General features: G+C 33.7%; 3 protein-coding genes and 1 long non-coding RNA gene across 4 annotated transcripts in view; 2 read left to right on the top strand and 2 right to left on the bottom strand.

The window, feature by feature from the left end:
• Kaz (Katazuke) overlaps nucleotides 1-6,156 on the bottom strand; it is a 37,310-nt gene extending 31,154 nt beyond the window's left edge. The window contains exon 1 of the mRNA XM_067269228.1: nucleotides 6,040-6,156. The gene's annotated coding sequence lies outside the window, so the exon portion shown is untranslated. The remainder of the gene's footprint in view (nucleotides 1-6,039) is intronic.
• Nucleotides 6,157-9,505: 3,349 nt separating this feature from the next.
• Nucleotides 9,506-11,291, top strand: LOC136974395 (dynein axonemal heavy chain 8-like). The gene is made up of 3 exons (XM_067269257.1): nucleotides 9,506-9,682; nucleotides 10,785-10,909; nucleotides 10,973-11,291. The coding sequence occupies exons 1-3, from the start codon at nucleotides 9,658-9,660 to the stop codon at nucleotides 11,267-11,269; spliced, it is 447 nt and encodes a 148-aa protein (XP_067125358.1). The 5' UTR covers nucleotides 9,506-9,657; the 3' UTR covers nucleotides 11,270-11,291.
• LOC136974398 (uncharacterized) lies at nucleotides 10,755-12,234 on the bottom strand. The gene is made up of 2 exons (XR_010880632.1): nucleotides 12,130-12,234; nucleotides 10,755-11,251 (listed from the first exon to the last, which is right to left on the bottom strand). It is a non-coding gene; the product is annotated as an uncharacterized lncRNA (long non-coding RNA).
• Nucleotides 12,082-18,902, top strand: LOC136974383 (uncharacterized). Its single transcript, XM_067269239.1, has 2 exons — nucleotides 12,082-12,868; nucleotides 16,031-18,902. Exon 2 carries the CDS (start codon nucleotides 16,196-16,198, stop codon nucleotides 18,386-18,388), a length of 2,193 nt encoding a protein of 730 aa, XP_067125340.1. The 5' UTR covers nucleotides 12,082-12,868; nucleotides 16,031-16,195; the 3' UTR covers nucleotides 18,389-18,902.
• Nucleotides 18,903-24,288: the final 5,386 nt, after the last annotated feature.

Below are 24,288 nucleotides of genomic sequence, written 5' to 3'. Positions count from 1 at the left end.
AAGATTGTGTTACAAAGGCAATATGCTGACAATTTAAAGTGTAGTAATATTCAGTTTTCTCACATTTGTGACATAATTTTTTTTTATCAGCTTTGTGGTGGCTAAAGTGTAATTTTAAATAAATCAGTTATTGAAGAAAACAAAACTATTTGAAAAATTACACCTACTCAATAACAAAAAGGTATTCAAATCACTATATTGACTTTTATTAGTTGCTTAGATCATATATGATGTTATAAATGCAAGAATACCAAATACATTTCTTACCCCTTGAAGTGGCTAGCAAATCACCTTTGTAACTTGACATTCAAACTCTCATGGTCTGAACCAACCTTCATCCACCCTTCTGTTCATAATAACAATTTCACTTTTCTTTTTTGTTAGCTACTTCCACTCAGGTCATTTTTGATGAATTAATAATTAATCACTGTTTATGTCTTGTAATTTTTAAGTTCCATTTAATTAAGTATTGTATACAATCTGTTTGCTATTCAGAATTCAATTAAAATGTGAGTTTTACAGCTGAAAAGATAAATAATATACTGTATATACATTTTAATTATGTATGCTACATATACTTTTTGGTATTTTCACATTCCTAGTGCAAATTTGAATGTATGCAAATTATGTAATCCATCTTCACTATATGATGACTGCATTAAAATACAGTATGGCTGCCGGCATATACCTCCCAATAGCAGACAAACTTCTCGGTACTGATGGTGTCCACTATTTAGAGTTTATACTGTATTATAACATTATTCATTAAAAATGAATGGATTTTTTTTAACTTTTTTGTATTTTTTTTTGTTCAAATTCAAATGCTAAAAATCTTTAGATATATATATATATCTAAACATGTTAAATATATATATATGTATACAGTAGAGCATTGATTATCTGATCCCCAATTAACCGACTTATCGGTTAACCGACCGCATTCTAGTCGGCAAATTCAAATGTCCGCCAGTGATGTGGCGCTACAATATTTGGTTACGTCTTGGCTACTTTAATATTATTTTTGTTAAATTTTTGCATGTTTTAGCTGGCAGCACTGGCTCGACCACGAAAGGGAGGCTAGTATTTAAACCAGGCCTAATACACTATACTAATAATGTATTTTTCCATACTTTTCGGTTATCCGACTTTTCAGTTATCCGACCGACCCCAGTCCCCAATTAAGTCGGATAATCAATGCTCTACTGTATATTTATTTATTTATAATATTTTACAAGAGGAAAAATTTTGTTATAAGACAGAATTTAGATATTTACAATTTTAATGTATAGTTTAGGATATTAATCTTTTCAAAACAGATTTTATGTAGAAATTTTCTTTTTGCTTAGTATAATTATGATATTTGTAACGATTAGGATGGATTAACATAATTAAATTAGTTTAATTTAATTCATCCAGCAAATAGGTTAATAATTAATAAACTATAACTTATTCAATTATTTAAATAAAAATATAAAATATTACAATTATCTAAATACAGTAGAGCGTCGATAAGTGGAACGTCAATAAGTGGAATGGCCGGAAAGTGGAACGATTTTCAGTCGGACTGTGTCGTGCTGAATCGAATGTTTTTGATACTAAATTTACTTCTAAAGTATAATTTTCATGTTTTTTATATTCTTTAATATATTTATTTTGTTTGTACAAAATGCAGAAATAATTTTTAACGATACGATAGCCTCGATAATTATTATAAAAATTTTCGTTAGGCTTAAAATCGACGAAAATTCAACACGAAGCGACACGCGACGGAGAAAAATTTGAACATCGGACAGGTTAATGTATTTTTTCGTACAAAGTCGGAAACTGGAACAAATCATTAACTGGAAGGACCCCAGTCCCCAATTGGTTCCACTTATCGACGCTCTACTGTATAAATAAAAATTCTGTAATAAGAAATAATCACTCATTTCAAGGAAAAAAAATATATATATGTATGTATATATATATCAGTTTCAATGTTTTTGATATATTATGCTAATCATTACAAATATCATAATTAAAATTTTTAAGGTATAGTAGAACACTAAAAAACAGAAATATTCTAAATTTTAGCTCTCATGAAAAAATCTTCTAAAAATCAGATTATATATAATTTCAATGGAAAATATAAAAATGCTTTCAGACATGTTTAAATTCAAAATATCTGAAAAAATATTATAAAACTAAAAGTTAAAATTAATTAAATTTAATAAGTCAAGTAGGTCTTCAATGTAATAACAATCACATTTCCTTGGAATACTTCACAAATATGGAAAGTATCTTGACATAGTTACTGGTCTATATTTGCAGAAACTATGCTTGGCATTGGGACAACTGCTGTAATTCTTAATGGATGTTTCTACTATGAACAAAACAAAACATTTATAGGAATAATCATTAATTTCCTGAAAACAGACATTTTTAATGCAATCTGTTTTTTATTATATTAGAAAGCTTAGAAAAACTAAGTATCTTTATAAACTTATATTTGGATCCTTGAAAAATCTTCATATAATAATAATAATAATAATAATGCTTCTTGAATTTATTTATCACTCTTTCATATAAATACTGATTGATTACATGTCTTGATATGAACTAAAATGTATCATTTTCATTTTGCAGAATTTCTAAATTTTCTTTCAGAGGAAAAAATTTTGGTGAGTTTTTAATTTTTCAGAATATGAAAATAAATATGTAAAGTCAATACACAAATGTAGCATTAAAGACATTTAATAGATAAAATGATACTGTATCAACAATATGATTCAGAATTTTATTCTAACACTTCACTAATAATTTAAAAAAAACAAAAAATGCTTTTCAATAATAGAAAATAAATGCGAAAGTTTGTTATTATTTATAACTTTAATAATCCTCAGAAGGGGAAAAACATCTTTTACATCTTTATCAAATTTTTTCCAATTTATGAACTTAAATATATTTCGGAAACCTAATATCGAAACTACATAAAAAGTAAGTACACAAAAAGTACTGCTAATTTATCTAAAATATAATATTGAGAATAAAAATAAAAGTTAAAAAATGAACAGAGCAAATTAATTTAAACCACTAATTTTTAATCTAAAAAGAGAGTAAAAGAAAGTCAAGAATTATCAATAAAACAAAAGTTGCAAGATTACTTGTAAGAAATAACAATAGCAATCTAAGGAATTAAAGCAAATATTTATCCATTTACATTTAACAAGTTATACAAAGAAATGGTCCTTTTTATAATAATAGTAAAATAAAAATTAAAAAGATTAGATGAGATCCAAGAAACAAGAAAATGTTTTGTTTCAACAGCATGCAATAATAAATTATTTCTACTGATATAAAAGTTAATTTGCATATATAGCACAGAAGGTCAGGTAAGGATATCATTTAACTACAGTGCAATAAAACTATAAGAACTTCATAAAAAGCTTGCAAAGTAGTACAGTAGTGTACAAAAGTACAGTAACCTACATATAGTGTGCACAGTGTTAAAACACTGCATGTTGTACACAATTAATGCAGCTAAAATCATAAATATAGTACAATCTGGTTAAAATGTGAAAATAGAGGGAAACATCCACTAGAAAAACATAACTTTCCTTTGTCTACACAAAAATATCAATATTCTGCACGAATGAATTTGCATAAGCTCTTGGATATTCAACAGAGCAGCTATGGTAATATAACAGTTAGATCAATCTTTTGAAACTGGCACAAACAGCTATCACTGCACATCACGATCAGATCAACACCTGGAACGTAAATGGGTTCAGCCAAAAGGAAACAGTCCATTGACTTTGAAAACAGTGACTATGTATTAATTCACAAAGATCTGCAACTGTATATTAAAAAACCTACTTTCTTTGAAAAATTACTTTTGCAATCCACAAAAACACTACCATCTTTATATACAGTATAAATAGGATCTTAATACTTATTGATAAAACTACCAACTTTAATTTAATGTTTGTTGCATTTGCTGATAGATAAAAGCATTACATTTAGATAAATGTTTATTACATATTTGAGAAATACAAAAAATTTAACAAGTTTCACTTATACGTAATTAAATTTTTTCAATAATAGATATATTAGGTTATTTTTAAAATAAAACTATATTCTGAGATGATAAGACTTCAAACAATCATTTCCAAGTTATTTCATATTCACTTTCTTCTAAATTGTCTTTCCACATAAATAATAATAATAATCATAATGATGGAAATTAAAAATTTTTATCTTTATCTAATGATAAATTTGTTTGACAGATTAATTATCTTCATTAAAATATTAAATAAAATAAAAACAATCTGAAAACTAACATTGTTTATTATTCAAACAGAAGTAACGAAGGTCATTAGAATTTTCTTACATTAGATATAGAAGAATCAAAGCAAAATGAATTATATTTTAAAAATAATAAAAGTTATAAAATAATGAGACATTAAATATTATAACAAGTAAATATTGTAATTTGAAATTTAAAAAATTGCATGGTAATTCTACAATTCTTTTCAAGACAAGATTCCTGAATTCTACATAGACAAAATATTGATGTTTTTCAAATAACCAATCATATTTCAACATGTATATTGTGACACGTGACTACTTGTTTCAGAAAATACTAAAACTTTGTGCAGACATTTTATAGTAGTAATGATTGAGCAGAGTTTTTCTTTTAATATTTTTATTTTTTCCCTATAGGCACTACAGGATCATATACCATCATGGGTCCTGCCAGTCCCACAATGGGGCAATCAGGCAGTGGAGAAGAAGACCCAACATATCTGGGACAGGCCATCCATGAAAAATCCTTAGGCTTGCTCACCCAAATTCAATCCTGAGTCTCCAAAGTGGTAGGCTGATGCTGTAATCACTTCAGCCATCTGGCCATCACATAAAAAGATATTTAATTTTTAACTTATTACACAATAATATTAAATTAACATAAGCACCATTTTCAAAAATATTCAAATTCATATGTGCATTTATAAAAAAACTTCATTTCCTTTTTTTTTAAATTATGATCTAAATATTTCTGCAATACAATTGTCACATTATTTTAATATTAAAAAAAACACACACACACACACATATATATATAGGAAAATACCAATCAAGTCGTAAATGTATAGAAAACAATTACCTAGAATTTATACATTTCCTCATAAAATAAATAAAAATATTACGTACACTTTATCCTCATTAGAACCGAATATATAAGTTTAAGTTATAAAAAGTATTTTTTCACTAGATTTAGCGCAAATTTTGAAATTACTACTACGCTCGAATACTTTTTATTAAAACGACAACACTCATAAATTCTGTAATAATAAATTTAATCAAAATGTAGAAAAAAAATGATAATGGCCTATTATATTCTAATAGCATAAAAATAAATTCTTATTAATGCTAACTAAAAGATAATATTATAAATAAATAATATAATAATTAAAAATTAGACATTTATTTTTTTGATCAATTTATGACACGTTATAGCTCGACGGGCGCACGGGCAAATTTGAATTACGGGGCCCGGTTACCGGTCGTTTTTCTTCGGGAATATTTGGGGAAAACATTTCTTATGAAAGATCAGTTTGGGGTTCCTGCCGGCGGAGGCCGGGGGCAATTGCCCTTTTAAAGGGAAATTGCCCGAAGCCTCCGACCGCCTCGGAATTGCCCAAACGATAACACACCACTGGATCAATATCAAACTATTAATTGTTACAGACAGAACAATCAGAACATAAAAAATTGCTGGAAAACAACATTCTAAAATATAAATTGAATTTTAAATGTTTGAATTAACTTTCGAATGTAGAATTAATTATATATATAAAAAATTAACTGCTTATATTTTAAATATCCAGTAAAATCGCGACATCTTAGAAACTGTGCACGAGCCTCTGAATAACATCGCCATAGAATAGGAAAAGGCGTAAAAGAAGGAATAGCATATTCGAAATACAATTGAAATTCATTGTTTACTAACACCAGATCGTTTTGTATAGGATAAAAAGTAAGTTCAAATAACATAATTACCAAAAAAAACAAGGGCTTATAAAAACGACGAGATAAAACTCAAATGCAATTCATACATTGAATGAACTAAAGTGAACTGACGTAACGTGTTTACAAGTAATGACGCAACCAGCTGGGGAGACATCTACCGATCAAAAATTGAATGTTAATATAAATTAATAAATTCCTGACGATAAAAATTTTAAAGATTATACATTACTAATGCGATATAATTAAAACTTGGATGTAATATTGTGAAATATTCACTTTAAATGAGCTTAATTGGATTGTATTTGAATTCGGTTTTATTGTATCCTTAGAACTCTCCAATTTCGTATGGTCACTTTTATTGAGATTAGGAATGAGCAAGATTCTCAATATATCATTTTGAAAAATACGTCACTAAACATCGCTATAAAACAGATACATGTCCCATACAATGACGTATAATTACTGGATTCCCGACCGAGTCGCCTTTTCTGAAGCGAATTTAACCTGCGTCCGTCACGACACTTTAAAGCAAAAAGCTGCAAATCTGCAGGAAATACTTAATACAGATACGACTGTTCATCACATAAATACACAATTTTTATAATTAATTTACATAACTTTTTTTAAAAACTCTTTCCGCCCCGTGAGCACTAAGAGTGCCTCTTTTAGCAAGTCCATTATGGGTTCGGCCGGGTGGCGACGGACGGACCGCCCCCGAAAAATTCCTGGGGATTCTTCGACCCCAACGGACTGGCTGGTGAAGTTTTCCTGGTTTTCGCGTGGATAATGCCTAATTAAAGATCACTTTTTCTTTAAAGACCTCCCGGAAGGCATATTCCCTCGATTGGCAAATTATGTCGAGTGCCAGATTTTAAACCGATCAATCAATATACTGAGTTAAAAAAATAATTGCTTTTTGACTGGCTATCAGTCAATTATTGCGCCATGTTTCTTCATTTTGGTTGGGTAATAGCAAAAACATATCGAGCCCGGCGTACGGTACATTATATAGGGATCGGCTTTCTAGGCGCCGCGAGCATATTCGTTTAAATTAATAAAACTATTTTCTGAAAGTATAGAGCACGTCCCTTACGATACGCATAAAATTTTGATGGAAAACGACGGGTGTACTATAGATTACCACCTATGGAATTTCAGGACTTTGAATATATATTTGAACTCAGGGGACCGAGACGAGTCCAACGGTACCCTACTTTTGGACCGGGCACGAAAAATAAAAAAGTTATCATACTTTTTTAATGCTCTCGTGAAGACGGCACCATAGTTGCTAGTACTGCCATCTTGCGGTAAAGTCTGCAAACCATGACGTCGGACTACGGTCATCTCCCGGAGGGTTAAACACGCGATACGAGAGCGGAGAAAGCGACGCGACTTCCGATCATCGCGCGATCGCCATTTCGGTTAATGTTACTTATGGCAGCGAACATGGCGGCCGTTCCACTGTTCGTGCTCCCGACTGACCTCCCGGAGGGAGCCGCCGGCAGGCCGCCATGTGCTAAACGTCACTAGTTATTGATTCACGGTAGTTCTTGAACAAAGTAAAAAAAAAGGGGAAAACGTCTACTAAAGGCAATTTTAACGGCAAGCGACGCGACTCCCGATCGCGATAACGAGGCCGACTTAGCGGAGAGAGCGACGCGACTCCCTATCATCGCGCGAGCGCTGGAAAAAAGTATGATAACTTTATTATTTTTCGTCTCCGGTCCAAAAGTAGGGTATCATTGAACTCGTCTCGGTCTCCCGAGTTTAGACATATACCCAAAGACCCGAAATTCCATAGGTGGTAATCTATAGTATCCCCCAAAATGGCCTTTATAGATGAATATCATTTTGATATCTAACTTTATCGAAGTGTCCGTTTTCTAAAAAATATTTTAGATAATAATTAAAAAGTATTTTTTACTTCACATTTATCAATAGTAAAATTCGCGGTCGGATTTGCCGGTGTGCCGATTCCTGGTTTTAGGAGGAGCTTTTATTTTTCTACGGGCTGTTTGTGCTGAAGGTTTTAACGGGTTTTTATCCAAGCAGTTATTCTCTGTTACGCCTGCGCGGGATGGGTGCTTTCAGGGCCGGATTTACCAATCCAGGGGCCCTGGGCACAAATTCGCTGGGGGTCCCCCCTTTAAGAGTAGGCAAATTTGATGATTTAGAAAGTTTCCACAAAATACTGTACTTTCGATTAGATTTCAACTAGGAAGTTGTAAATTTCATTTAAAAATAAGGTTATTGTAAACATACATATATTTTAATGTGTAAAACTAATTATTTTAATTTAACTGAAAAATACCTATGTGAAATTTTTTCCCGAAGTTTTCCGATGTTTCATAAGTTTTTTCCCGGGTTTGGTTTTTTCTGCCTGTGGCCCTCATGATTAGGCCACACTAGGCTGTCGCGGTAATAGAAAAAAATTGTTTAAACATATTTTTTTTTTTTAGTTTTGTGGGGGCCCTGGGCACAGGCTCCAAATGCCCTTATGTAAATCCGGCCCTGGTTGCTTTTAACAGACTTTGTTGGGAAATTATGGATCTGTCACCGTGCAATTATTACCTTCTTTTTGGGTCTTCGAAGAAAGCTTGGGAGACGGGATTCATCCAGAATGTCAAATTCTCTCTGACGTCGTCATTCTGGCTTAATTCTTTGACTTAGAGTTTGCTTCAACATCTATTCTGCGGACATAGTATCATTCAAAACGATGGAAGAAATGTCAACACGTGGAGGGAGAGTATCTAGAGAAATAAACATAAATTGGGACTATGTAACTTATACAGTTCCATCGCCACTACTGAAATTCGGGACAGTTGAACTGCCCTCATATTTTTCCAAAATTTATTTTATTATTTTTTTATTGATATAATAATAAGGATAATGAAAACAGAATGTTTGAAATTTTAATTTATAGATATCAGTCCAATATCACAAAAGATATACTGAATACTATTTTATCCATACAACCAAAGGATGTTAGTAGTAGTGAAGAAGAAACGAGAGAGAGTGTTGTTTATAGAATAGCAAAGGAAATGTTGGATAAATTACCATCTGATTACGATCCACATATAGTAAATATGAAATAAATCTAATTTATCTTTATATAAGATGGCCAAAACTCGGTTAACCAAAATATGTTCTTTTAAGAGTATTTTGAGAATGGGTAAAGCTGGTCTGTGTTATTCGGTCACTCTTACAATTTGGCTAACTGATTTTTGCCTCACTCTGGGCTTACTTGTTAGACTTACTATCATATTGTTTATAAACCATAGGTGAAAGTACGTCTTCAAAGAATGGGTCCAATGCTTTCCATGAACATATTTTTGAGACAAGAGATCGATCGAATGCAGAGAGTTCTAACATTAGTTCAGAAACACGCTTCACGATCTCCACTTGGCAATGAATAATAAATGAAGTATGTCAGAATTTTTTCTTTTGACAAATTTTAAATTTCTAATTAAATTATCACAATTGTAGAATTTAAGAGATGCACCGGATAGAATATACGATTCAAGAGTACCAACCGTCTGGGTTAAGATAGCTTGGGAAGAAACTTTAGGATTTTGATTTACCGAATTGTTGGATCGAAACAAACAATTATCTCAATGGTTATTTGCTTCCAGACCAAATATCTTTTGGATGAGTGGGTTCTTCAATCCTCGAGGTTTGTATTACAGTTTATTTTTAACACGAGAGTTATCATTTTTGGATGGTAAAAATCATCAATGAAAATTAGTATACATGTTAGACATTCATTTCAAACTCAAACAGAACATCGACTCAAACTCTTTCCATGCCATATTGTACTGTTTTTAAACTCCGGCCGCCGAACCAAAGGACACGAATAAAGGCATTAAAATGCCTTTACAGTGATACCTCGGTTTTCGTCGATAATCCGTCCAAAAACAATCGGCGAAATCCGAAACCGACGAAAACCCAGGCAATTATTTTCGTACGAATCGATGCAAATCCAATTAATTCGCTCTAGACACTCCAAAATACATACCAAAAACACATTTTATAGAGAATTAATATAGTGTTAAATACTAAAAGTAATAAGAAAGTAATATAAATCGCCCTGTCTTAAAGTGGGACGCAATTGTCGCGTAATAGTAGTTGTATGCGTTTATCATGGCCGTATCGCGGGGAATAATGCCTTCCGGGAGGTCCGTTTAAGGGTAACTGGCCGCTATTCGGGCGTTACAGACGTGGAGAAAACCCGGAAAACTCCACGTGACCAGCCCGTCCTGGCCAAGCGCGAACCCACGACCTAACTCCCAGTGTTCCGGGAACGGAAACGTTGGCCAATGGTAGGCCATCGCGGGCTAATGCTCACGCAACGAGAAATAACGACACACTGAACCGGAAAATGCGTGGGTCGCCCTTTGTTTTCGCAAAATTAGCAGCGAGGTCACGGGTACGCCGACGAAATCCGAGATAAATTTTTCGCCAAAAATTCGACGAAAACCAAAACCGACGATAACCGAAGTTAACGAAAACCGAGGTATTACTGTATTCGTGTCCTTTGGTTCGGCTAGCCCAGGTCGAGGACGGTCGAATGGCCAGAGGGCTAACGTTTCCGGGGCTGTTCGAGCACAAGTTTCTAAGTAGACCCGGTCTCGAAATCGGATCCTCCGGAACAGCGGGCCAATGTTTCTGCCTCCCCAACCAAAAAAAAAAAAAAAAACACGTACGGTACGGATGCCCAAAATGGCAGCCGAAACCATACGTGCAGATTAATTGTATTTACTAATTTATTCTTCTAGGATTTCTCACTGCAACGAGACAGGAGACAAGTCACAGTCGTAAGTGGCCTTTGGATTCCGTCATACTGGATAAGGACATTTTGAAAAACTTTAAAGACGGTGCCCGGCTTCAGCTCACGGCAAAGGTACCAAAAAATAACAATAATTTTAGTTAATTTACGCCATAAATAATTAAACGTTTAACGTAGGACGGTGTTTACGTACACGGATTATATCTGGAAGGTGCAGCGTGGGACATTAAATCTTCAAATCTAACGGAATCTTTGTCAAAACAGTTGTTCTCGCAGCTACCCATAATTCATATCTACGCCGTAGATTCGCCAGAAAAGAAGAGAACCAAGTGTACGAATGCCCTGTATATAAACGATTATGTCGTACCGATCAGACTTCGTTATTCTTCCGTAACTTCGTTATTCTTGAACACACTACGTGACCCCGATCATTGGATACTCAGAGGCGTGGCCATTCTGTTTGACATCAAATAAACTTATTAATTAATTCAAAATACTATATTTATAATATAATTCATATGTGCATATATATAATTCAAATCAAAATTCTTACTTATTATTACAAAGTACTTATTAATATAGTAAATTCGAAATGTATTTGTTGTTAAATGAAATTAAATTAATATGCCTCAATGTCCTTAATTTATTATAATATTATTTCCGTCTACTAGTACGTATTTTCTATTAGCAGGACTTAGACTGGCGTTAGGGATACTGCGACACAGTTTCACAGATCGGAAATTTGTTTTATTCGATTTGCCCGGACACATACACGGTGTATTTGTTGTTACACCAATAAATTATTATTTGCCGTTTTCATTTCCGATTAAATTTATAAATTTAGAGCGTTTTCGGAGATTTAACCCGAATTCTTACGTTAATCGGTATTGGATTGTGCCCTTCGATTACGTTTGTTTAAATTAACACATCCCATACAGAATCTAGGCTCGTGCCTGTACTAAATAGAATCACGAGTTGAAAGAAGTTAATTAGCACCGAATGGCTTACATTAATGCGTGTTGGAGGCCCTGGGAAAAAGCCTAGGCCGCCTAAGCTTAAAATCGTCACTGCGGTAGATAAATTATTTAATGTTTTAAAGAATTATTAATTCTTTAACTCGGCGTAAGAAATTTTTATAAGCCAGACTTAATCTATATAAATGTGATACTTGAAAATCTCGAGAGAGGTATGTACATAAAACATTATAAAAGCATAGCTTTCTCTTGCGTTTCCTCTGTATTAATAATTGGAATAATTGGGGGACATATTGATATACAATAACGAAACAGAGGTTTACTGGAGAAAACAAAACCTCCGTTACGAAAACAACATACCAAACATTCTTGTCGGCACGAAATCGTTCCTTTCTACTGACAATCACATGGTTGCGCCGAGCCAATCACGTTCGTCTAGAGAAACCACCGCTAACATCCACATTCCGAACATTCCGATCGGGCATCGAAAATAACCGATCTCTCATTAGCTGCCGGGTTTCGTGGTTCTCGTCTTTTGACTAATAATAACCATTTTCTCCAATGACGTCGACGGATTCGACCAATAAAATGCGTTAATAGTGGTGCTTCCATTTTTAATGATGAAAGAAAATGGCGATGGAGTTGGTAGACGGAGCGAGTGCCTTTTTCTCTAATCAAAATACTTGCCGTCGCGTCGAAGAGCGCCGTTTTCGCAACGTAACAATGTGATGAATGCGTTACGCCCATGCTACAAAATGTGAAGAGGGGGAGCGACGTTAGTATACACCCTTAAATTGTAATTATGGTTTAAATTAATTCAAAAAATCGCCTCTGTTATTTAAGTCGGGGCCGTATAGGATGTCTTCGCTTTTATTATTGCATTAGTTTCGGTTACGTTGGGTTAAGACCTGGTCACACATGGTTTGTGGTTATTCGACAGAACAAATGACCTTCTATATCTGGAAATATTTATTTCTGTTGTTTTACGGTCACAAATGGCTTCGTCGTTCGTAGAATTTCTAAGTGTTTGGATGATTTAATGCGGTGTGGCGAGGAATCGACTGCCGATATCGAAGAAATACGACTTTCTGCCTTTCGGGTGAGTGTTTATTACCTTATTTCCCTATAGGTAACCAATTTGACTTAATTTAATGATATATTTAGGCCTAGATTTTATTAGGAGGTTAAAACCTGGAACAGATGTGCTTCTGTACCATTATTATATTAATAAAAATTGTTATTGAGTATTTAGAACGTAATTTGATTGAAGAAATTGTGTTACTCTGTCGGGGGAACTTGTAATAGAATCGTATCGTCGATTACGACGATGACGGATTTAAAAATTAGACATAAACTCGACATTCTCCCGTGGTGCACTCTTGCCGATCTAAACTGGTAATTTTATGGAGTCGTTCGGATCGGTGGGATTGTACTTAACGAGAAGAGTGTCGAATTTGCCTACAGTCCTTTCTGACGTGTTTTAAAAATTAAACGGCAATTTCTTTTCTTCTTGGCCGGGACGTTCGGCGGAGAAACGAACGAAATTGCTTCGGATCGGCACGGGCGCTCTTTACTTTGACGGACGGCGAGTCCGATTTGATCCGAACTATAATTGTGCAAAAATTGGACCGAATTACAAAAATATAACTCGTCCGTAAGGAGTGTGACAATTATTTATCATTAATTATGCTTAATTTAGTATAAATAAATAAATTTTGTTAAAAAACTAAAAATGATTCAAAAAACATATTAACAATTACACATTTGCCCAAAGCATATTGCTTTTAAATTATTATTTATCTATTTCAGTTTTATTTGGGTTTCGTTTTATGTATTGATTTGCCATCCGCCGTATTCTCGAGCGCCATTAAGTAAACAAACCAATTACCATTGTCCAAACCGTGCATTCTCAAAGAAATGCATTGGAATGAGTGAAATTATTTCTAATTAGACTTTGCTACATACTTTACGAAAAGAATTTGCTTGTTTAGAAGTTAGACGAGACTTTGTTATAAAAACGAAAGTATCGTTAACGTTAGGTTACGTTTAACGAGAAATAAATGACAATGCATCGACGCATTAAAAAATTAGGAATAGAGATATGCATTAAGTATGAAAGTGCATTTTCTTAAATTGTGCTGGATGATGATTATTTGTTTTAAAAAATGTATTATAAAGAAGAATATAGTACTATGAATAGCAAGGAATTTAAAAGTCTGCTAATCAAATGCAGTGTTTTGACTCTTATGGCACAGCGCTATTAAAATAAGGTAAGTCACGTATTGTATGGATTCTCTAGCAATTTCTATAACTCTTGAAACTCGACACTAAAGAACTAAAATTAAACACGAAAAATATTTGTAATAAACATGCAAAAATCTGACATATAATATCACAGAAAAAATGTTAGAAGTTAAATTCATATCACACAAAAAGACTAAGCACTTTGAAATACATTACTTAGAAAATTATTAATACTTAATAAACTAATATGAGATTAAAACAAAAGTAAAATTATTTTATTCCACTTCTAAATATGACTTTTTATTTTTTCATTAAATAAATTTCAAACAATAAAAATATTCTAAGCTGTCATCTTAATAAAATCAAAAGAAAACAACAATAATTGCTTTCAATAACTTATTGTATCATTTGCAATAAATATCCTTTAATTTATCTAATTTCTCAACTAGTTAAAAATCTTCACGCAACTGTTTACATAAAGTATTTTTAAAAGAAATTTTTCTTTAAGCTTTCTGTCACTTTGTCTTCCTTGTAAAAATCTGTTGCTGTGTCGATTGCAATGTGCTAAAAAGATAATCTTTTATAGCAATGAAGTAAGCTTAAAAAGCCTGTTGCTGGATAAAGAAGATTGTGAAAGTTTTCTTTAAGATTATGTAACAGGTTGCGCGTGTGTAATATTTCAATTGCTTACACTCTTGTAAAAAAAAAAAAAAACTATTAGACTAAAGCAGTAATTCCTAAAGTGGACACTATTCTCCTGGGAGTGCTGGAAGACAAATAAGCAGTCTGGGAGTGTGGGAAAGCAAGGGGCAGTAGGAGCATTGGAAGATGAGAATAAATATTCATTCTGAAATAAAAAAATTTACTATTTAACTTCAAACAAATACATTTGTAAAATCAGTTTTGAGACCTAAGACTAGAATAATTAATAAAGTGCTTTAAAATATTTCTAGACAATTATTTTTTATTTATAAAATAAATGCTTAAATTAAAGTTTATTTCTCAATGTATAATTTTTGACTGATTTTTATGGGGGCATTAAAGAAATACATATATGCACTAAAAGGAGGTGGTATCTGATGAGTTTGGAAAACACCGAGTAAACTGTGTCAGTTATCCGAAATGTTTTGTTATCTAATGATGTGTTACGTGCATTTTATAGCATTTCAAAATATGGTGATGATGAATTCAAAACACTTATTTTTAATTCTCTCTGAATCTCTGTACAAAACATTTTGTTGAAAATATTGAGAGCAAAATTTGTTTGATTAGTTTGTACAAGTTAATTGACTTCTGTTATAAGAAAATCCATTAGATTTATATTTATAAGAAATACTATGTTACTTTTTTGGTTGTGTCATTAAGAAAATTTCTGAAACAATCAGAAAAAATAATGAAAGATGTGAATGAATCTGTACTAATAATCTCTTTTTTAATATTACATTAATATTACATTTTTAATATTCGCATCTTGCATTAACGTAACATGCTGAACATTTTAGTTAATGCAAACAATACAAGAAATAATACCAATGGTATAAAATTTATTTACAATGGTATTATTTCTTGTATTGTTTCCTTCAGTCAACTGTTCATCTTCAGTTGTGGCAAAGATAAGCAGAAACATGATTCAGTACTGTTTCTGAAGTGAATAAATTTTTACATAAGTTGCTGATATTGTATCTTGCATGTGTTTGTAATATAATTATATATGTGTATATGTACCAATGTGATATATATATCACATTGGTACATATACATATAACTATGCAGCATTAGCAACCTGCTATGTATGTAATTGTTGATGTGAATTCAGAATTGAATTATTTAATTCAGTAAAGATTATTCTGTACAGTAATTATGACATACCAAATATAATATAAAAATTGCCTGTTGATTGTCTTGTCCTATTTTCTAAAGAAATAAACTCTAATTATAAAAATTATTATATTGTTTTATAAATATAGAGAAATGGTTAATTTGATAATAAATATTAATAAATAATTGTTATTTTCAGGATATAAAAACTCAACTAAGTAATATGCTGCAAAAGAGGATGTAAATGGAATTCTGGTTTGCTTTCCAACTGATTTTTAAACATCAAAAATAACCAGGAATCAACCAATGTGGAAAAATATCCAAATGGTAACTATTTGCAGCATAAGTGCTGTAAAAAATTACTATGGCTCAAGAATTTCTTCCATTATGTGATGTGCTGTTCAACATCATATCGCTCGCCTCATACTTCTGTGATATTGTATTTGATGTAGTTACGGTGTATACACTCTACGTACACAGCCGGATAGTTTGGTTTATCCTGGCTCTGTCGTGCATTTTGGCATCGCTATTTATTAGTCAGCTCATGTCGACAAAATGGTACCTGAAACAGAACAGCAGGAAAGATTGCAGATTATCATTTATAATTATAATTCATATTTTACAATGTGGTGTTCTGTGGAGATACTTTAAACTGTTCATACCGGTGGACCTGGCACGTGTTAAGAACGAAGTCCGCGATCTATGTATGCTGAGACTGATTCACGCCTTTTGCGAAGCTGCGCCAATGCTTCTCATACAACTTTATCTCATCTGGCTTAAACCGTCTGCAAATAGCCTCTCCGATCTGAATATCGTTTCGACTGGATTGAGTTTGTTCAGTGTGTGTTGGGCATTAGCTTCCTTCAATAAGAATGTACGGAGGAGAAATATACATCGATTGATTCTCACTTGGTTGGGTGTGATATTTCAGTTTTTTTGGAGATTAGGAACGGTGTCGTCACGAGTGGTTGCGCTTACAGTCTATGCCACATTGTACAATTATTGGGTTTGTGTTGTTATTGGTCTTCATTGGATAAGCATGTTGTTATGGTTGATGTCACCAAAAAATGTTTTTCATGGAGAAAATATATCACGTTTAAAAAAAACTGGATTCTCAATGCTTATAGCATATGTATATATATTTTGCTATATAAATTTACAAGAAGTAAATGCAAGACAGAAGATGATGGCATTTTATATAACAATGTTTTTAGAAAATTCTTTGTTGATGGCCATATGGGTTGGATTAAGAGGTGAAGTTAAATGGTTTCATTATCCTGTTATTGGAATAGTATGGGGTGGATTTGTTTTGGGAATTATATTTATGATATTATATTATTACTTCTTTCATATCAGACGATTAAAACATAACGTAGCCGTTGCTTCTAATCCGGGTTCCGACTGTTCAGTTTGTCCGACAGGTTCTTGTGCCAATCATTCGGGTAGGACTAGTTCATATTATATCAGCGAACCTTCGGCTAGCGATACAGCTGGCGGAAATCACAAAACTGTGTACAAAACTCGTAACAGTGCCATTTTTCACACTGCCAATGCTCTTCAGAATGGTGTGACTAATATTCCAGGTGTTTTCAACTGTCGTTTAAATCCTGCTCTTAAGAGAAAGAAGAAGAAACCGTCTACATTTGTACCCCCACCGCCTCCAGTAACATCTTTAGCAAGTAATGGTAAAACGTCCAATGCTTTTTGGAAGAAAACGTCACCAAAATCCGGGGGAAGCGATCACGAAAGTAGCGTGGGATCTCGAGTGAACATTCAACAGAAATTACAAGAGAAAAAACAACAGCAGCTTCAAGAATTAAAAGAAATTGAAGAGGAAATCAAACAGGGAAAATTAAAGAGGCCTCGCCCATTAGAAATTAGCGAACAAGGAACACTCAGGCAACCCGTTCCACAGTCAAAGAAGCAACCTTGGTTACGTCCAGAATCTCCATCTAGCGGAATTCAGTCCCATCTCCCATACCAGTCTATAATCAGTCCATTAGCTACAACTGGTATTCGATTAAAAGCAAAACAGAGATCGCAAACACCAGAAATATTACTTCTGCCTAATTTAATCGACAACAGTCGAATTTACTACGAATATCAAGAACCTCGTGCTTTATATTCGGTCGTACCTCGAATAAGTTTCCACCAAGCCTCCGACTTATCTAGTAACAGTAACATGTCGGGCGTATCTAGAAGTAAAGGTTGTGCTCGTAATAGAAACAAAAAAGAAGGATCTCAAGATCAACACGGTGCTATGTATAAATCATATCGTATTCCTTCGGATCTGGACAGCCAAATATCTCTTCCGAGATCGTACACTCTTCCCAGGGAATTCCGTTACTATCGCCGTCCCAAGACAAGAAAGGCGATAAGGACAGAGCATTTCATAACGTCGAACAATTCGAGCGACGGCGACGTCGATTCCGCGGACGAAAACGACGAAGACATCGTCTTCTCGAGCAGCAGAGTCACGGCACACATTCGCTTTCATCCTTACCCGCAAACGTTCAGAAATTCGGCCCTGGGACAGCTCCACGAAACAAAACTATAACACCAAACTAAAGCATACTAATTTGTAGATAATACTCATCACAATAAGATGTAATTAATTTTATATCAATATTTTTTAAAACAAATTTTTTAAAGAAACGATTCCCGATTTTAGATAAAATCTTTGTACATATAAAAGAAAAGATCAAGAATTTGCCAAAATCAAACATTAACAATTGTTGATTAACTTACCAGAGACAAACACTTGTATATAATAAATGTACAATTTGACAATCAAATGCAACATTTAATGTGCAAACGATTGTAAAAAAATGAAACTGTGATAAGAATGATAAATTTCGGAAGGATACACTTTTTATAATTCAAAGCTCTAAATATATTTAGGTACTTAAATGTTTCATTTCTGTGAATACCATAATAAACTGGGTTAAATGAAAATAATACAGTAAAAAAAAAATATATATGTATATATTTATATAGATATATATTTTGAAAAATTGTGTGTTTTGCAAAAATGTACAAGATTTTTATCTACCAAAATTTATTAAATGTTTGTTATGATGTGAAATGGGTTTTATTTGTTAATTTTAAAAAAAAGGATGTAAATAATAATCCATAAGTCAACATAAAATATTGGATAACTTTAAAAACTATCATTGGCTGTCTAGCAATAGAAAAAGTAAATAAAACAACAGACACACTTCTGAAACATCTCGAAAAGATAACCATAAATTACTTTATCAGATGGTATAATGTATAATTGAAACGTTTCCGATTGTGTACACAACTTTATTAATATAAATGACAAAATATATACATATATTGATAGTTTATGAAATAGGATCCTCTTGTTTCTAAACAATGCCTTCGTCTTTTTCTCATTTCTGGAAACTCGCAAAAAAAATTCTTTTGCTGCCTTCTCAAAACTTCCAGCGATTTTTGATTGTCTCCTTTGTATCGAATCTTTTACCTTTTAGCGTCATCTTTAATTTTGGGAAAGAAAACAATGGCGAAGTCTGGAGAATGGGCGGCCGAGGTGTTATTTTTGGCCAAAAGAGAATTGAATGGGCAGTATGCTGGTTGAGTTGCAATAACATATTCCAATAAGGCAATGCAACACGTGGTCGATCTGTCAAAGTGATGACTTCTAGGAGTACTTTCAAAGGGAAACTCGCGACCACGACTATAGGTGTTGATTGGCGTTTTGTTCCGAATCGATTCGTAGACCCAAGTTTTTGCTGGTCGATTATCACTTTGTCCGCTCACATCTTGTCGTTTTCAGCCATTTGGAGAATTTGACGTTTCTCTTTCTGCTCCTGGGTAAATGTCCAAGGAACAAACTCGCTCTTCTTTTTTACTCCAAGTTCTTCACGAATGAATGAATGAATGATACAGTCTGTATCACTCGTTCATTCACGTTTTCTTCAGCATGGTTATCCGATCCTGATATTAAATCTTTAACGTTTCAACAGTTTTGCATTGTGTCATGCCGTTTTTGAGCGTCCAGATCTTGGATCGTCTACGGCGGTCTTTAAATTTCTTGTACTATTTGAATGCTGTCGTTCTTTTTATTAAAGCTTCCGAAAAGCTTTCAATGACCGATTTCCCCAAATCAAAGCAAAATTTCAACATACATTTGCCAAAATCTTCCATTTAAAAATCTCCGAAACGGTGTTACTACGCGTGCATCGAATCGAATTTTCCAGAAATAGATGCTGCCTGTGATTGTTGTCGCACCCACAAAATTAAATTCTTTTTAAAACCGACTTTACTTTTTTACTTTCCCGGCTGTTATAACAGAGGTAAGTATGACGGTCCGGCAAAAAATGATCCCCTCCAAGATTTTTGGACTTTGGACACCTCGAAAGTCTAGAAATGCAAAAACATTCGGGGTAATTTTTGTATGTATGGATGTTTGTGTGTGTGGAGTACGATTTTGTTCATCCCGTTTGAAGCTTAATAATAACTCCCGTGCTTTTTGTCGGAAATCTTGCAGAGATGTTTGTTTTTTGGGGGATTAATGCTGTTAAATTTTGGTGGTTAAAGGTCGAGGGAGTTGGCAGATAATGGGGGCCGTATGTATTTCCAGTAGGGTCAGACTTAATGATTCTACTCATTATTAACATTTACAATTTTTTTAAATAAAACATCCCTAGCCTAAAAATTAAGGTTTTTGCCGTTTTGTAATAGTTAAAAAAATAAAAACTTTTTTAATAAAATATGATAACAGATGGCGTTATCAAAGTTTTAAATGTTGCTGGAAAAGTTGAGCAGCTCGTTGTTTTTTCTATTGAGCTAGAACCTCGTATGCTGTACAATCCCAATCCCCGAGATCACACTGTCTACTGAAGAAAATGCTATTTAAATTAACTGGTAAAAATTAACATTTTGTGTAATTCTAATTTGTCGCTGCATTATGTATGAACTAGTTAATGTTAACTAAATTCTAAAACCTATCCAAATATCCCCTCGAGATAGGATTACGTTCTATTATTTTGGTTGTAAGTGAAATTTATACAAACGTTTAAAATACGCTATGATATGTACAGTACGTTTGGTATCTTTTTCCAGTTTGTACTCGCTGCTTCATACACGACATGGGCGTTTCCACGATTTTTGACGTTTTTAAACTCGGAGTGGTTCATATTAAAACTCCGATTTTAATTATCGAGTCTTCGAAAAGATTGTAGTGATTAATCACTATGGTAGTTATATGTACTGTACATATATATATATATATATAGGAGTTCCGTTGTCCGTATCGGAAGTCTAGATGTCGTCGAGCGTGTTAATTGTTTTCGCGTTGTCATATCACCCTTTTGCCGGGTGCCTGTAAATGCAGTTAGGATTGGTCGGTGCTTACCACGTGACGTAGCTGTAGCCCGGATGGTGGGCAATATAAATGGCGACGTTCCATGTGTGGAGCCATTTTTTTTTTTTTTTTTTTCGCTGACCGGATCAACGACTGGATGGAAGGACCGGTGGACTTGTCCGAGGAATTCATCGAGGAGTACTTTGTAGATTAACGTCGTTTGTACCCATTGTATATATATTTTCACGCGTAGTTCTAGATTCGTTTATACTTGTCGGGTATATGCTTGTTATAAGATTTGATTCACCTAATTTATGTCGCGAAACGGGAAAAACGTAATTGTATAACCGTAGATATTGTGATCCTAAGTTTTATAAAGAATATATAGTTATCGAAAATTCGTCGTGTGCTTAAATTTGTGAGATCCTTTACACACTTGCCATTTTTATACGTCGGGAACAATTCGTTGGTCCTCGATACTACAAGATTTAACGCTTTCGATAGTTATAAGACCCATTGAGATGTGTTTTTCGAGATTGTTAACAATTTCGGATGAAGAATGGGTGTGAAATGGTTAATTGAACATTTCCAAGAGCATTAAGTTGTAGCCATTTCACTCGATTGACACGCAAGCATTTTCTAATATTTCGGCCAGACGATAGATTTACATTTCTTACGTTTTTCGTCTGTCTTAATAAACGGGGACTGTGGTAAAATGGTTATGAAATAGTCAGATCTTTCAAATTGTAGGCAATTCCACCTACGGGTTTTTGTAGTTATAGTTTTTATGGTCATACTCTCGTTGCTTCAAGAATTCTTTCCGTCAAATAGTGCGATTTAAAAACTGGTAAAATAGTCCGACTTGAATATTCCATCTGTTAGCTAATATACTGGATAAATACGCGTAGGTGGACCGAATGACGTGCTATTGGGACTAGTGTTTCCACCCGCCCGGTTTTTAATTCGTTGTCCGAGATTTCGTAGCACCTGTCAACTTTTTTTTTTTTGCTTCTCAGCTCTTTAAAGCTGTTATTTCTTTTCTTAATTTAAATTGCTCCTACACAAGTCCCTAACTGGTTTAGAACTGGCGTGCACGTTATTCTTCGCATGGTAAATTAACATTGCGCATGCGTCAGGGACTTCGAACAAACCCGATCTGCCGTCCGGGTCAGCAATTTTGAACAGGTGGCAACACTAATTGGACTTTGAAATTCATACGATCCAAATTCTTCTTAATGAAAATGAAAAAGTTTTTAAGTACAGTAGAGCGTCGATAAGTGGAACCAATTGGGGACTGGGATCCTTCCAGTTAATGATTTGTTCCAGTTTCCGACTTTGTACGAAAAAATACATTAACCTGTCCGATGTTCAAATTTTTCTCCGTTGCGTATCGCTTCCTGTTGAATTTTTCTCCGTTGCGTGTCGCTTCGTGTTGAATTTTCGTCGATTTTAAGCCTAACGAAATTTTTTATAATAATCATCGAGGCTATCGTATCGTTAAAAATTATTTCTTTATTTTGTACAAACAAAATAAATATATTAAAGAATATAAAAAACATGAAAATTATACTTTAGAAGTAAATTTAGTATCAAAAACATTCGATTCGGCACGACACAGTCCGACTGAAAATCGTTCCACTTTCCGGCCATTCCACTTATCGACGCTCTACTGTATTGTGGAAATAGTTTCCTAACGTTCGCGTGCGCGCATTGCCATAAAAGATAGACGATACGTTGTTTCAGATATCTTTGAATATTGATATTTAATTGCATGCATCCAATATACACGCAAAGTTTGATAAGAGATGACTAATCTCGTGATCAACACAGGAAGTTTAATTTTGCCTTAATTAGAAAAAATTTAATTAGGAAGTCTTTGTACGAGTATTTGTGTTCGAATGTTACGTGTCTCGCAAGTTTGACATTTTTGTGAAAAATCCTCATAATCTGTCTTCCGCACGGTTACGAGTATATTTTGACTATCGGCCATTCTCATGTTGGACAAAAGGAGGAAAAAAAACGATAAGAACTGTGATTTAAGACGAGTGCACCATATTTAGTCCATATTACTCTACAGCAGTGTTTCCCAAACTTTTGACATCTGTGTACCCTTTGTATAATTTTCTTAATGCTGAGTACCCCTCGTCAAAAAAATTGCATATACTTTAAATCAAAAACCAAAGATAACGAGGATATTCCATTTCTATATGCTGCTGCAATTGAAAAATCGAAAAAGCCAAAATAGAAGACTATGTGGAAAATATTGTTCCTAGATATAGCGATATGGACTTTAGGTCTCATTTTCGTCTTTCTAGAAGCACTGTCAAAGTAAGTCTCTGCTAAGAATTGTTAGTTGTAGTAACTAGCTACAGAAAAATTGGTTTATTCGGCATTTTTAGCTTTTTATTAATACTAAAGCACATAACAAACCTTTCCTGTTAGAAAAATCTCACAAAAGCTAAAAATACACACGCGCACATTGTAACAATTCAATGTGTAGATACTGGAGGTTTTTGTGTGACACTGTTGTCTTGGCCATAGGGTGGAGGAATACACAGAATCACAGCACCCGGCGAAACCGCTAAGAAGTAACGAAGTTTTTTATTATTTTTCTATCTTTGTAATCGAAAAAGTAAACTGCTTGTTGACCAGGAACAGCCGAAGCACGATGCAGCGTGTACCCCCACTAAACTCTTCCCGTACCCGTGGGGGGTACGCGTACCACACATTGGGAAACACTGCTCTACAGCATCAAGTATTAATATTTATAATATTGATTGACATGTTTTATCAATATCGGTGCAACCGTGAATGTGTTTTGTTTTTTAAAAACGTCACGACACGTATTTGTCAATAAGTACGATTTTAGCAACCGGACTAAATATGGCAGCAGCCGAAAGCCTGCGTCGAGAAACTTCGAAGCGCATTGGCAGCATTAAACGGCTTCCCTTGTGAAGCTGTTTAATGTGGTGTTTCCGGCACCGTCGTGAGCTGCTGTCTGCAGTTATGCGAATGGCATTTCGTGTCTTCGTTTTTGTTGCAGCACGATCTACATCGAACGGTATTTCGTACGACGTAGGCAGTTTGCCCAAAGCACGTGCTTTTGCATATGCCGTGCATTTTTTATT

Source organism: Centruroides vittatus, unplaced genomic scaffold, assembly GCF_030686945.1.
Source record: "Centruroides vittatus isolate TY-2023 unplaced genomic scaffold, ASM3068694v2 contig_349, whole genome shotgun sequence".
Lineage (NCBI taxonomy): Eukaryota > Metazoa > Arthropoda > Arachnida > Scorpiones > Buthidae > Centruroides > Centruroides vittatus.
The sequence above is the reverse complement of the archived record's forward strand: the minus strand, read 5'-3'. Positions and strand labels throughout refer to the sequence as shown.

Excerpts from the sequence above, each read along its gene's own strand:
- LOC136974383 (XM_067269239.1), top strand. The coding sequence starts at position 16,196 with ATGGCTCAAGAATTTCTTCCATTATGTGATGTGCTGTTCAACATCATA.
- LOC136974395 (XM_067269257.1), top strand. The coding sequence starts at position 9,658 with ATGAGTGGGTTCTTCAATCCTCGAG. Across the intron at positions 9,683-10,784 it reads TGGGTTCTTCAATCCTCGAG|GATTTCTCACTGCAACGAGA; the intron begins GTTTGTATTACA and ends TTATTCTTCTAG. Across the intron at positions 10,910-10,972 it reads GGCTTCAGCTCACGGCAAAG|GACGGTGTTTACGTACACGG; the intron begins GTACCAAAAAAT and ends CGTTTAACGTAG.